We start from the raw sequence: 14,642 nt of genomic DNA, 5'->3' as shown, positions 1-14,642 counted from the left end.
TGACTCATAAGGAAAGTACGTGCTGTATAGTGAGTAAATAGTAAACCAGCATTGTAGTGTGGGTTTATATTAGAGGAACTGGTACTTGTCCCCTTTGCTAAATCTGCTCCAGGCTTTGGCTCCATAGCAAAATTTGCAAAGAAATTAATGCAGCTTTTCTAAAACATGTAGTAAATAGAGATGAGCGAGTACTGTTCGGATCAGAAATGAATGGACATAGCCGGCACGCGGGGGGTTAAGCGGCCGGCCACCGTCAAAGCGGAAGTACCAGGTGCATCCATTCATTTCTATAAAGCGTGCTGTTCGGATCGGCTGATCCGAACAGTACTCGCTCATCTCTAGTAGTAAACTTACAATGGTCCAACACAGAGATTCCTGTTTGTGTTTCTATGTAATCAAGTTCTCCAACCCAATCAATATCCAGAAGAAAACCACAGCACACACAGATATTGGGTGCAAATACAAGATATTGTCCAAAACATGTAGCCTTGCCCTAAAACAGTAAAAAAAAAAGACAAAAGAACATTCACAAATTACAAAAACCATTTGCACATATGAAAACATCCTTAGTTCAAACAATCAATAAGTGACAGCTGAATCTGACAGTTTTGTCCTTCGTCATCAATTCTTGAGACTAGAATTAGTATAGCATGGTGGAGATTCAGCACTATGGTCAGCGCCGTATTATTACCACAGAGAACATAGTATCAGGGGTGTAACTTCAGGGGGTGCAGAGGGAGCAGCTGCACCTGGGATCAGAATCCTTAGGGCTAGTTCACACGTGAGTATAAGGGGAGGTTTTTGACAGCGGATTTCACGTCCAAAACCTCCCCTTATAATGGTGGTCTATGGAGACCACCGGGCTTCTTTTCTCCGCTAGCGGCGGGCTGCCGCTAGCGGAGAAAAGAAAGGACATGTCCTTTCTTCAGGCGGAAGCCGCGCAGGCTGAGCCGCGCAGCTTCCGCCCCCGGCAGCTCCCTCCTATGTCGGCTCATTCATTTGAGCCGACAGCAGAGGGTTAAGCCGCGACAGCGATGGTCACGGCAGGCGGGTTTTGACAAGAGAGAGACGCGGCTCACCGCGTCTCTCTCTGTGTCAAAACCCGCGCGGGCAGTTCACGTGTGAACTAGCCCTTAGGGAGCCCAAAAGCACTGGCATAACTTAAGTAGTTCACTAGCCCATAGGTCACCCTCACCACATGAGAGATGATTAAACTCCTTTGATTACTCTTCTGAAAATTGTAAATTTATTACCCCTGTCCTCTGGTAAACTGGAGTGAGTCGAGTTATCACACTTAGCCTTTTTATACCAAATGGAGCAAATGGTCAGAGTATAGTCTAGGATGGAGGTTGTAGTGCAAAAAAGATGAAAATTGCATTGGGGGTGAGGGGAGGAGGGGCTCAAGCTGGACTTTTGCACCAGGGTCTTTAAGGCTCTAGTTATGCCACTGCATGGTATCATTCATGCCTGGAGCAGGAGTCAGAGAGTCAGGAGTCAGAGTCATTTATAATTTACTTCTTGTTTACTACTAGACAAAAAAATGGAGTCATGTTTTTTCCCCTCATTTTTTACAGGTAATTCCAGTTATCAACCGAGCTCAGATTATTGACGATGCATTTAATTTAGCCAGGTGAGTGTACACCATATATAGTATTGTCAATGGTTTTATGATGAGCCCCATATACTATCAGACAACGCATTCATTAATCTACCGCATTTTCTGTATTAGGGTATAAAGGCAGATTCCTCTGCCCAGGACTTCACTCTTTAAGCCAGAGCAGAAAGCTGCTAGCATCTAAAACCATTCAATTCATTCATTACATGGCTGCATGTAATAGTACATAGGGTATCATCTGCCTCTGTGTCCTCTCTGTCCTGATAAATACTGCACCTTCTCAGACATCTGTGCCTTTTCCTTTCCTGTCTTTTGGCTATCCTTTCTACCCTGTTGTAGATCCCTGACATGCACCTTTGCTTCAGCTGCAGATGTGCCATATACAAATGTAACTCAAAATAAAGACAAAAAAAGAGAGACACCGAGCAGCCTATAGTGTAGTAATTCTTAATTCCAGTGGCAAAATTTACAAAATACAGGTTCTCACCTGATAGGGTTGTGTTCACACAACCCTTTGGAGGTGTTGGAACCAATCAACAGAGGATTCTTCTCTGTGTGGGGAGGGTTACAGCTGCAAAGAATTCCAGAACACCCCAAGGTGTAGACTGACAGTACGGATAAGGACCAGACAAGGACCCGCTGGGAGATCCAAGTCTCAGGAATTGCGCTTCCACCACAGTGAGAATCAAAACGGCTTTATTTGGCAAAACAACACTACGCGTTTCAGGCTACGCACAGCCCTTTATCAAGTGTAATATGCTGTACAGCCATGCCAGATGCACCTGGCACGGCTGTACAGCTTATTACACTTGATAAAGGGCTGGGCTTAGCCCGAAACGCGTAGTGTTGTTTTGCCAAATAAAGCTGTTTTGATTCTCACTGTGGTGGAAACACAATTCCTGAGACTTGGATCTCCCAGCAGATCCTTGTCTGGTCCTTATCCGTAATATACAAATGTAACACATAGTTCATGTAGAGATCTTTCTCTGCTATCAGAGAAAGATCTCTACTATTCATGCTATTCTACCATGAATAAATGAATAACTGGAAATTGTCAATAATATTAGCTCACATGTTTATTTTGCTAGGGGGCTACACGGTGGCTCAGTGGTTAGCACTGCAGCCTTGCAGCGCTGGAGTCCTGGTGTTCAAATCCCGCCAAGGGCAGAAAACCATCTGCAAGGAGTTTGTATGTTCTCCCCGTGTTTGCATGGATTTCCATCCCATATTATAAAAAAGACATACTGATAGGGAAAAATGTACATTGTGAGCTCTATGTGGGGCTCACAATCTACATTTAAAAAAAAAAAAAACATGTTTATTTTGTTCACTAAAACAAGCAGTCTAGTAATTTATTATTACTAGGATGTCATTCTAATTTTGAGTCTTGATATTAATATTTTTTTATACTGTACATATGTAGGACATGGAAATATATGAAATGCTATTATACTCTACTGGGCTAATTCAGAAACTGTTTTTAGTTTAAGACAAGTGCAATATTGTCTGCACAGTGACTTATGATATGAGCCAATTTAGTTCAACATGTAATATCAGATAGCAGCTATATTATATCTGTATCTAGTGAATTAGAACATTAGAGGACTGTTTATTTTGCTCATATCTAAAAAAAAATTGAAAACACGAAAGCAGACCCAATACAAATCACTTCTGGATAACATATAGAAAAATGGGTATAATATGGATATGCTTACAGAGCTCCATGTCGATGAGAATATGTATATTTATTCTGCACACAATGGGACAGATGATCTAATAAAAATGCCCCAATTCTGGTGTTACAAAAAAAAAAAAAAACTGGCATACGTACTTTATTACACCTCATCTCCTGTATGTTTTAGACACTTTCTAATAGTTTCTGTACCTCAGCTGAAAGGTTGGTTTGGCCTGTTGAAAAGGAAGGAAGGGGTTAACATGCAAAACTGTGGGCCAGAAAATGCACCAAAATTGTGTGCTACATGTTTATTGAAAATTAAACCAACTGAGGCCTGGTTCACATCTAAGTTTGGTATTCCGTTCGGGGAGTCCGCTTGGGACCCCCCCAAACGGAATGCCGAATGCATTAAAAAGCAGTGAGCAGTGAAAGCACAGGGACCCCATAGACTATAATGAGGTCCGTGTGCTTTCCGTGCGGTGTCCACATGTCATGAACTACTTTCCTCTCCGCATGACTTGTGCAGATACTGCACGGAAAACACACAGACCTCATTATAGTCTATGAGGTCCGTGTGCTTTCATAAGGTCACCGCTTGTCAATGCGTTTGGACTTCCTAACTGGGCCTAACAAGTGGTGTAAAGTCAGACTACATAGTTTTAAATTATGCAAGATTTTCAAACAACATGAGACACTTTGGAAAATCCGATGCAGCTTGAAACTGTCTAGTTTGAGTTTGCCCTGTCTAAAAGTTAGAGAGCATTAGTTATCTCCCCCTCCTATATAGCCATTTTTCTTAATCTGGATTCACACTGTTATGATATGTCCATATTATATGGACTGAGTTAGAGCTGGAAATTGTGTCATGACTGGAATTTAGGACTTGCACTTGCAGCATCATAGAGCCCTTAGCCACCAAAAATCTGTCTATACTAAAACAGTACATACTAAATAGGGAGGACATGGATGAAAGATAGTCAGTGACTATATGAGATTCATGCCGTGAGAAGGTAGGGGGTGCAGCAGATTTGCTAGAATACACATCACAGTTGTGACAGCACATCACAGCCTACTAGGGTTGAGTGATCTTTTTAGGTGGGATCGAGGTCGGAGGTTATTTCCCACAATGCTTTGCTACTGGCCAAGCATTGTGGGAAAAACTAACAATGTTAGCTAGGTCCCATAGGAATGAATGGATGCAGCCAGCACACAGCCTGTGCCGGCATCCGGCCGCTTAAACCACTGCATGCCGGCTGCGTCCATACATTCTAATGGGAGACTAGCTAACAGCTCTAGTAGCTAACACTTACCTGCATAGTTCGCTGCCCCCGCCTCCCAGGTTAGTGTTACAGACCTAGGAATAAGGTGGGGCTTGTGGCTTAGGAGAGTGTGGGCGGGTACTGGAAGGGGAGACGTCAGTGATGCCCCTGTACCTGCCCACACTCTCCTAAGGCACAAGCCCCGCCTTATTCCTAGGTCTGTAACACTAACCTGGGAAGCGGGGGCAGCGAGGCGAGAAGAGGAGCGAGAACAGCAGGGACCGGACCAGCGATCTGTGCAGGTAAGTGGACACCAGGGGGGACTAAGTAGCCAGAGGATTTTTTTTAATCATTACACAGTGTGGAGTCTAACAATTAAAGCGTTCAATTTTTAGACTCCATGCTGTGTAGTGAATAGGATCGTTTTAAAATCCGATCTTCGATTATTAAAAAAATCCCATTGACTTGCATTGGGATTGGAATTGGGACCAGGATCGGGTTCAAATGAAAAATGATCGGAAATTGGATTTTAAAATCGATCCTGAAATCTCAAGATCGGCTCAACCCTACAGCCTACCTATCCCACCAACATAAAGATAGAAATGTACATTCAGAAAACACAGCAGATGGAAGAAAAAAAACCAAGTATTTAGGTTATATGCAATATATTTGTATGTACATTGTCTAATATACAGCTAGAACATGTAAGGAGGGATTTTGATTTTGTTTTTCAGAGCCCAGATAGTAAGCACTACAAGAGCATTGGAAACTACCAAATTTCTGGTCAATGATGTGGAATACATGCCCTGGCAGGCGGCTCTCAGCGGTCTCAGTTACTTTACACAGATGTTTGATCGATCAGATGTATATGGACCAATGAAGGTAAAAGAGCAGAACATTTTGTCTTTCTTCTTAATATAGAGAAATGTAAATCATGATCTATTCTTTACACAACAAAATCAAATTTAGTCCAGCACGGTTTTGTCCAGCTCTGCCAAGTCTTACAAGGTCCCTTGAGCCAGAAAACCATTGGGACTTTAGAAACTGACTAAACAAAGTCATTGCTGGTAAGCAGATGGCAATATCACTGATTGATGCCGCCTCCTGCCCATGAAGAGATGTCTGGGAGTAAACTGAAGCTCAGAAGGGGCAATTATTCTACATAGGGGAGGGGGCTAGAGTTTATGCTTAGGATAAGCAAATGGCCGCACTGTATATATGGCTAAAAAATGTGGCCCCCATCCTTATATTATCCTGTGACTATCATAGCTATTGTTTTATGAATTGCTATTTTATAATTTGTGTACTGTAGCCAGGGACCCAATGGTTTACAAGGGTTTGGCATTACAGTGGTTTTCTTATCATGGAAAGTAATGATATATTGCAAAGAGAACTGTGCTGCATATGGAAAACCGTGAAAGGGAACCCAGCCAACTAGAAAAAAATAGCATATTCTACACATATAACTACTGTATATCGTATTAATATTATAAATGTGAAAGTTTGTGAGTTTGTGGGTTTGTGGGTTTGTGTGTTTGGATGTTTGCATGTTCGGATGTTTGTTCCTCAATCACGGAAAAACTGCTCGACCGATTCGGCTGAAATTTTCCACAAACATAGTTAATACACCCGATTAAACAATAGGCTACTTTTCGTCACAATAGCGCACATACGTTTGTGCCAGGACCCTCACAAAACCCAAACTCACACCACCATCTCTGCAATCTCACACACTTTGGACCATAGCAAGCCACAAAATTCATATTGCCCTCTTCAACCTCGCCCCTAACCCCACACAATCTCATATACATATACTTTACCACTTTGCCCCTCACCTTAACGATACTCCAGGAGGCTCTCTTTAACGCTCCGGAGCAGCCATGTTTGCCGACCCCCACCGCTCTGACAATCCGTGACACCCCCACCCATGTCAATACCCCTAGGCGGTCTAAAAAATGCAAAAAAATTTTTTAAAAAAAGTAAAAAAAATATAAAAAAAAATAAAAAGGATTAAAAATTCAAATCACCCCCTTTCCTCTAGAACACATATAAAAGTACTTAAAACACATACATATTAGGTATCCCCACGTCCGAAATCACCCGCTCTAGAAAGCTATACAAATATTTTTCCTGTTCGGTAAACGCTGTAGCAGGAAAAATGGTCAAAAGTGCCAAACCGCTGTTTTTTCACTGTTTTGATTCTGATAAAAATTTGAATAAAAAGTGATCAAAGCAATAACATTTCCCGAAAATGGTAGAACTACAAAGTACACCCGGTCACGCAAAAAAAGACGCCCTATACATCCCCGTACACGCACGTATAAAAAAGTTACGGCTGTCGAAATATGGCGACTTTTCACAAAAAAAATTTTAAACACAGTTTTGGATTTTTTTTAAGGGGTCAAAATGTAAATAAAACCATATAAATTTGGTATCCCCAGAATCGTAACGAAACACAGAATACAAGGGACATGTCATTTTGGTTGCACAGTGAACGCCGTAAAACCAAAGCCCGTAAGAAAGTCGCAGAAATGCATTTTTTCTTCAAATCCACCCCATTCTGAATTTTTTCCCTGCTTCCCAGTACATTATATAGAATAAATAATGGTGGCATCATGAAGAAAAATTTGTCCCAGGAAAAATTAAGACCTCATATGGCTCTGGGAGCGGAGAAATAAAAAAGTTATGGGGTTTAGAGGGAGGGGAGTCAAAAACGAAAATCAAAAAATGCCATCGGCGGGAACTTCAAATACTTCTGTCCCAAAGTCACTATGTAAAGTTTCTCACAACACCGTATATATAGCAGCTCAAATACAAAGTAACTTCAACACAAAAGTCTCATGTATTGTCTGAATTACAGCAAAAACAAGATACAAAGTTACATTTCATATCCCATACCTTATACACACTACGAAAACCTTACCCATGCTTGTATATACCCACTTCTACAATCACCGCAGACGAAGTCGCGGGTACCAGCTAGTAGCTAATAAAGTTGAAATAAGATGCATGTCCATCACGATTAACCTATAAGACTACATTGTTTATCCAGAAGAAGGCAAAAACCCTTATGAGGTAAATGATTGTTTCCTCATATCAATCACTTCAGCACCAGATTAAATTCTGGTCCAGGACCAGATACATATTCAGGTTGTTTGTATCTTCCGTTTTGGGGCTATAACATTTTTATCATTTGGGTTATTCAACAATGTGCCTTGTCTCAGACTCATAAGGATTTATTTTTATGTTGTTTTTATTTTTGTATGTGTTTTAATTTTTTTTTTATATCCTGGAAAATATAAACAAAGAAAGGAGGGAAAACATGTCTATTTTTCACTTTTCATTTTTTAAAATTTAATAGCACAAAGTGCTACTAAACAACTTTATAAAATAGTTTTTCCTCTCCGTTATGGTAAATTTTATTTCGTATGGTGGTGTCGTGGGTTGGGCTAAGAATTTGTAATAAGGGCGTGTTATTGATTATTTATTTTTTTAAATTATTTTATTTGCATTTTTTTTAACTTTTCTATTCATTTTTTTCTAATATTTTGTCCCCCATAAGATCATAATAGACCTTTGGTGACATCTGATCACCTTTCTTTGTGGGGAAGGCTGATCTCTACTGTAACTGGGGCTGGTACATTTACTCCAGTTGCAGTAGGAATACAACCTCCTGCCCGTTACTATAGAGCTGATCTAGGTAGCTGATCTGTAGCACCCAGCAGCTCTAACAGGCTCTGATCCTGCCGGATCATGTGACCGCTGGGTCTGAGGGGAGCTGTACCATTGTGGCGCCCATAGCTGTGTATAGAGCACTCATTGAGCAAGGTGTACACAGCGTTTGGGAAGGCAAGGATTGTAATAAACTTTCCCTGCTTTCTCTCTGGGAGCTCCGGCTGAAGTTTGCACCCGGCTCTCTGATTCAGCAGCTGCTCGATTTCACACAGCTGTTGAAAACTGCTTGGACGTACCGGTATGTCCTTGGAGAATAAACAATTTCTTTGGATGTAAAAACCCAATGGGTGGTTCAGAAGTGATTAAATTCCATTTTGACTCTCCAAGCATGGCAGACAGGATAGATCCCTAGATCAACCTCAGTAAGGCATATGCGAATAAGACCTACTTGGTGTAAAAGAGGAACTTGCTCTAGCTCCACCTTTTGGAAGGTAACTCCCTATAGATTAATGTATGGCTTTTCATACAATCCAATAGGATACTTTGGGAATATAGCCAAGCCAGAATAACTCCTCCAAAAAAGATTAGAGAACTCTAAACTATAAAGAGTAACCTCTTAACTCTAAAAATCTAATTTATTTATTTATTAAATCTTCCATATCCATTCTGGAATGTTTTATACTTTAAAAGGGCTATGTAGATAGGCTATGTGAAAACCACTAAAGCTATGAATTGATATTGCTTTATTACACCATGCAATGAAAACAGATATTGATGAAGACCATACTGAATCCTGTACATTTTCTCCAACAGACTTATATGAGACAGCAGGCGGCGCCACTATTTAATTACTTTAAAGGGCTAACAAATGACTGGACTGTCAGACCTGAAGGCTTAACAGAACAGTACGTACAATCTCTATAAAGATAAGATAATCCTTTAATAGTCCCACATTGGGGAAATTTCATAACACCTGCCTAACAGTTTATACATAGTTATAACAATTACTGGTAAAACATTATAGGCTAAAAATGTGAATGCTTACTAAAATTGTCAAAGAAATGTTGCCCATTATACAATGCCTTGTATCTTTGAATCATCACGCTATATAATATTATCTCGATTATTGGGTTGTGGGCCCACTGTGCTGCTAAACCAGTTTGATTTTGGGCCACTTCTAAGGGCACTGTCTTAGAAGACTCTTCTATTCACCTTTTTTCCCCTGTACAAGGATCTGGACCTGATTTTGCTAAGGGACGTCTACCAAGTTACAATGTCCTGAGGTGGTCCAGATATTGGTAGCCCAGTGGGTCCAAAGAGGCCACTGGAAAGCAGTCAGCCAAGAGAAAAATCAGTTTTAGGCAGATGGTCAGGGCAGGCGGCAAGGAATCAGCAGTCAGGTATAATCCAAGGGTGAGAAACAAGCATCAGACAGGAACAACAGAAAGAAACCAGAAGAGACTAGAAAGTAAAGATGATTTTTAACCCCTCAGATAAAAAGGCATAGGCTAGGAAAGGATAACAAGTGTGTATGCACATTAACTCATTAAGTACCAGAGAAGGAGGTCACAGCCTCCCTACCAGCAGGTCCATAGCAGCATTTACAGCAGGAAAGGCATGAAAATAGCAGCATTGGAGGTGCATGGTCCATAGTGAGAAACAAAGGTAACCAGGAGATGAAGCCAGCTAGGATGTAGCCTGTAGTACTAAGGGTCCATTGACATGGAGGAAAATGGCGCTTTATTAAGCCTCCCATTGACTTCAATGGGTGCTGCTAGCTTTTTTTTCCCCTATCGGAAAATTCCACTAGTAGAAAAAGGAACCCATTGAAGTCAATCAGAGGCTTTTTTTTCAGCAGTGAAATTCCACACCAAATTCCTCACCATTTTCCTCTGTGTGAATGGACGCTAAGACAATGGTTGCCCTTGTTACAATTATATCACATGAGCTTTAGGCATGCAATACCGCTCTTCCTGTGGAAATGACATATGGACAGTATGGTGGCTCAGTGGTTAGCACTATGGCTTTGTAGTAGGTTCAAAGGCTGGGTGTATATCTGACCATGGGCAACATCTTGATGGCATTTGTATTGAATGTTATAGAGAGTCATAAAATATGATTTGTCTCCGATGTTCGTGAGTGGTGTATTCATTCAGCACCCATAGCCTGACAACACAATCTATTTGGTACATATTTTCCAGTTCCTGACAGATCCAGTTTAACACTTTTGATACATGGTATTGCGCTGTTATACATATACAAGCGTCAATCTTTACTGTGCTTTAAACCTACAGATACAATGAAGTCAATGCAATCAACACAGCTTGTAGCTATGGAATCTCAGAATGTACAGACTTGGCCTCAAAGCTCTTTAGAGAGTGGAGGAATACAGGTATCAATGGGTATGTATAGACTAAATAGCAATCATTTTATTCTCAATAACTTATTAAAATATACAATGAGAAACTCCATGTTCCACACAGTACACTTCCAGTATATTAGTATTCCATGCATTGTAGTGATGATACAGCAGTTGTCTTTGCTTACATTATTGTAATGTGTCAGATAGGTATATATTTATATGTGGTATATATCTATACAGATACTGTGGCCCATACAAATTTTTATACATAAAACAGCCATCAGTTCTACCATATTGTTTTTATTGATAATGTTGTGATATGATATTGCTCACTGATGTTATTTTCCATGCCAATATGAACAGCATTCATCCAAATCTGAGGTCCTCCATCTATTGCAATGCCATAGCTAATGGGGGAGAAGAAGAATGGAACTTTGCATGGGACCACTTCAAGAGCACCACTAACCCACAAGAGGCTGATAAACTCCGGGCAGGCCTAGCATGTAGCAGGGAACCCTGGATCCTGAATAGGTAAATGAGTTGGAAAATCTGATACATATTTTTTATCTGCTTCCTAAAAACTGACATTCTTCTAAAGGAGTGTTTGAAAGAAGGCAAATGTTCATGAAGGGTCAGCATGAGTTGTCTTAGGTTTCTTCAGCGTTTTTTCTAAGCACTGTACTTCTAGACTATACTACAAATAGCAATTTCTTCTACTTCTTTTGCTACTTGTTATTGGCCATTTAGTGTAACACAACATGTAACTTTACACCTTTATGTGTCTTAAGGGGTTATAGGGGATGGTGCTTGCAGACAACTCTATATGAATAAAAGGATATCCAGCTTACCTAACCCTCCAGAAATCAGCTGTTACTGCCTGGGATTAGCTGTGTCTGGTGATACTTACAGTATATATACAGGGAAAAATCTACCACTAAATGCTGACCACTCACATGAATGCCTGTCCATTGTACCATGTTAAAAGATGCTATTAGCATAATATATAGACATGTTTCACATATATGGTTCTACATGGAAAGACATTATTTGCACTCATAAATTCATATTTTCAATTCACAGACTTTTGGAATTTTCCTTGGATCCCACTAAAATCCGCAAACAAGATTGTCTGACCACAATTACTAATGTTGCTAATAATGTGATAGGTCAGGCCCTTGCCTGGGACTTTATGAGAAACAATTGGCAACAACTTGTTAATGAGTAAGTAAAAGAAAATACACATAATAGAATGGTCTACTTTTTATTAGAATAATATTCTGTAATGTTCAGTATTATATCAGCATGTTTCGCCTACGTTCAATCCATGTGGACCTGAAATGATATCTTTTTAATTATTTTTATTTCTATTACCACATCTGTTATTCAAGTGTTCATTCATTCATTCATTCATTCACTTATTTCTTCTGGTTTTTTTCACTAGTATTGGAGCTGGAATGTCCTTCGGTAATCTCATTAATGGAGTAACTAGAAGGTTCTCCTCAGAATTTGAGCTTCAGCAAGTAAGTAACAATATTTTAGTAGTTCATTGACTCAGATTACATGGAAAGTAAATATAATTTCCTTTCCAATTGTCTTTGAAGTGAATGTGTCAGGCCATATCTGCTGCCCGGTAAGAAAGCAGGATATAATAGAGGAAGAAGAACTGAGCTCTGTGATATATAGGTTTATATGATTAGTTGAAGGATTTATGAGGAAAAGTAAATAAATCTGAACAGGACTCCTAGGAAAGACAGTGAGAGTCTGGTTTCACAGGCCTCACACAATGATTGATAGTTCTCCCTGAATCCGTATAAACACTTCTCTGTATAAACACTGTGTGTGAACAAGGCAAGCAGGACTCTTACTGTCTCTCATAGCAGTACTATCAGGATATAGTCTACTTTTTTTCTCAGAAATGATGTTCCATATAAATCTGTATATCATGGAGGTCAGCTTCTGTCCCTCTCATTTCTTGCTCTCACACAGGGCACCAAAATTACCCTATTCACTTTTATAGCCACTTAATGTGCCCATTTTATTGTGTTGACTGACAGTACACAGAATAAAAACAGTACATTCTTATGATTTTAGGACTAAATGGAAAAAACCGTTCTGTATTCAAAAAAAATTATCTATGTTCATCACAATCCTTAAAGGGATTCTACCATTAAACTACTTTTTTTTCTAATTACCACGTCGGAATAGCCTTAAGGTGGTCTCCACCGCGCCGTTCTTTAGAAATATGGGTTTTAACCGGTATGCAAATGAGCTCTCCGCAGCAATGAGGGCGGGCCCCAGCGCTGAAAGGCCGATGAGCGCATCCCCATTGCTGCCCAGAGCTCTCTTTCCTGCGCCGCCTCCTTCTTCTGCAGCAACTCCGCCTCTTCTGGCTTCTCTTGCTCTTGTAGTTCTATACAAGAGCATAGAGAGCCCACACCAAAATGGCCGCCGGCCAGCTCCTGTATTGAACTGCAAGAGAGGCCACCCCAAAATGGCCGCCGGCCGACTCCTGTATTGAACTGCAAGAGCGGCTACCCAAAAATGGCCGGCGGCGGCCATTTTTGGGTAGCCGCTCTTGCAGTTCAATACAGGAGCTGGCCGGCGGCCATTTTGGGGTGGCCTCTCTATGCTCTTGTATAGAACTACAAGAGCAAGAGAAGCCAGAAGAGGCGGAGTTGCTGCAGAAGAAGGAGGCGGCACAGGAAAGAGCTCTGGGCAGCAATGGGGACGTGCTCATCGGTGTTTCAGCGCTGGGGCCTGCCCTCATTGCTGCGGAGAGCTCATTTGCATACCTGTTAAAACCCGTATTTCTACAGAATGGTGCGGCGGAGACCACGTCTAAAAGTAGGAGACGAATAGCCTTTCTTAAGGCTATTCCGACGTGTTCATTAGAAAAAAAGGTAGTTTAATGGTAGAATCCCTTTAAATGCAAAATGACAGAATATTCATTACCCCACTATAGTAGGGCACAAAAAAAATTAGCATCCTGACCAAATGTAATGTAATTAGTCAGATAATTAGCCTGATATATTACAAATGCTCAGTCAAGATTTTTCAGGGGTGAATACAAAATTTTGTTTGTCAATTGTTAATTACTTGTAAGGAATGCAGGACCCTTGTTGGTCTTCCTAAACCAAGTCTGCCTAGAAAAAAGTCAAGAATAAGTAAGCAAATCACCAGAGCCGCACACAATGGTTTCCTCCATCCTTCCTCCTTAGACAATCTTTTCCTGATTCTTGATATTAAATGACTCTATAAGGGCAGTCTTAAAACAGATTTATGAGAAAGGAGCTATGGTAGAATACACAATACTGATAATTCCAAAATAAGACAAGAAGGAATTTTTTGCACTCTATGGGTAATAAGAAACATAGAAATTGAAGGAAGAAAAAGACCACATGGTCCATCTTGGTTCAAATGGTCTATACTGCTATTCAAGAGTATTTTTCTGGATCACCATTGTTTCCAAGTGTAAAAAGTCAAATTAGTCAATGCACTGAAAATTATTCTCAGATGAGGCGTTAACTTCTCTGTATTTTTTTTCCAGCTTAGACAGTTTAAACAGATCAACACTGATAACAACGTTGGCTTTGGCACTGCATCTCGTACTTTGGAACAAGCAATAGAGAAGACACAAGCTAATATCATCTGGGTAAATCAGAATAAAGCAGCTGTTAAGGAATGGTTTGAGAATGCAATAAAACCTTGAAATCATGAAAATCACCACCATCCACTTGTGAAGAGAAAGCTTACAAACCGCATGTGACTCCTACAGGACCTACTCATGGCTCAACATACTCTATAAGACTACAGAGAAACAAAACAAAGTGATACTCAGAGACAATCCCTTCTAGATTACTTTTCATCAGGTTTCTATGAATTTTCTTTATGAAGTGAGAAAACCATATTTGATAAAATGTACCACAATGGAGAACTTCCATCTACTGCTCAGATTCTTAAAATGCAGGCCATGGCTAGTCTGCTCTTAAAGGCCCTATTATACTGGCCAATATTCAGGACAGTTGTCAGGAACAAACAGTGTTAGGAACGTCCCCG

The 14,642-nt window shown here is 40.4% G+C and overlaps 1 protein-coding gene across 1 annotated transcript in view; it reads left to right on the top strand.

Annotated features, from left to right (window-relative positions):
* The window catches only part of LOC142204499 (aminopeptidase N-like), a 28,776-nt gene extending 14,481 nt beyond the window's left edge, over window positions 1–14,295 (top strand). Inside the window, exons 13-20 of the mRNA XM_075275813.1 lie at window positions 1,575–1,630; window positions 5,284–5,431; window positions 9,038–9,129; window positions 10,519–10,626; window positions 10,950–11,117; window positions 11,667–11,807; window positions 12,028–12,106; window positions 14,134–14,295. Coding sequence (XP_075131914.1) covers window positions 1,575–1,630; window positions 5,284–5,431; window positions 9,038–9,129; window positions 10,519–10,626; window positions 10,950–11,117; window positions 11,667–11,807; window positions 12,028–12,106; window positions 14,134–14,295 — 954 coding nt within the window. The remainder of the gene's footprint in view (window positions 1–1,574; window positions 1,631–5,283; window positions 5,432–9,037; window positions 9,130–10,518; window positions 10,627–10,949; window positions 11,118–11,666; window positions 11,808–12,027; window positions 12,107–14,133) is intronic.
* Window positions 14,296–14,642: the final 347 nt, after the last annotated feature.

The sequence above is a fragment of the Leptodactylus fuscus genome, chromosome 5 (assembly GCF_031893055.1).
Source record: "Leptodactylus fuscus isolate aLepFus1 chromosome 5, aLepFus1.hap2, whole genome shotgun sequence".
NCBI classification, from domain to species: Eukaryota; Metazoa; Chordata; class Amphibia; order Anura; family Leptodactylidae; genus Leptodactylus; species Leptodactylus fuscus.
This window is presented reverse-complemented; position numbering and strand designations above follow the sequence as displayed.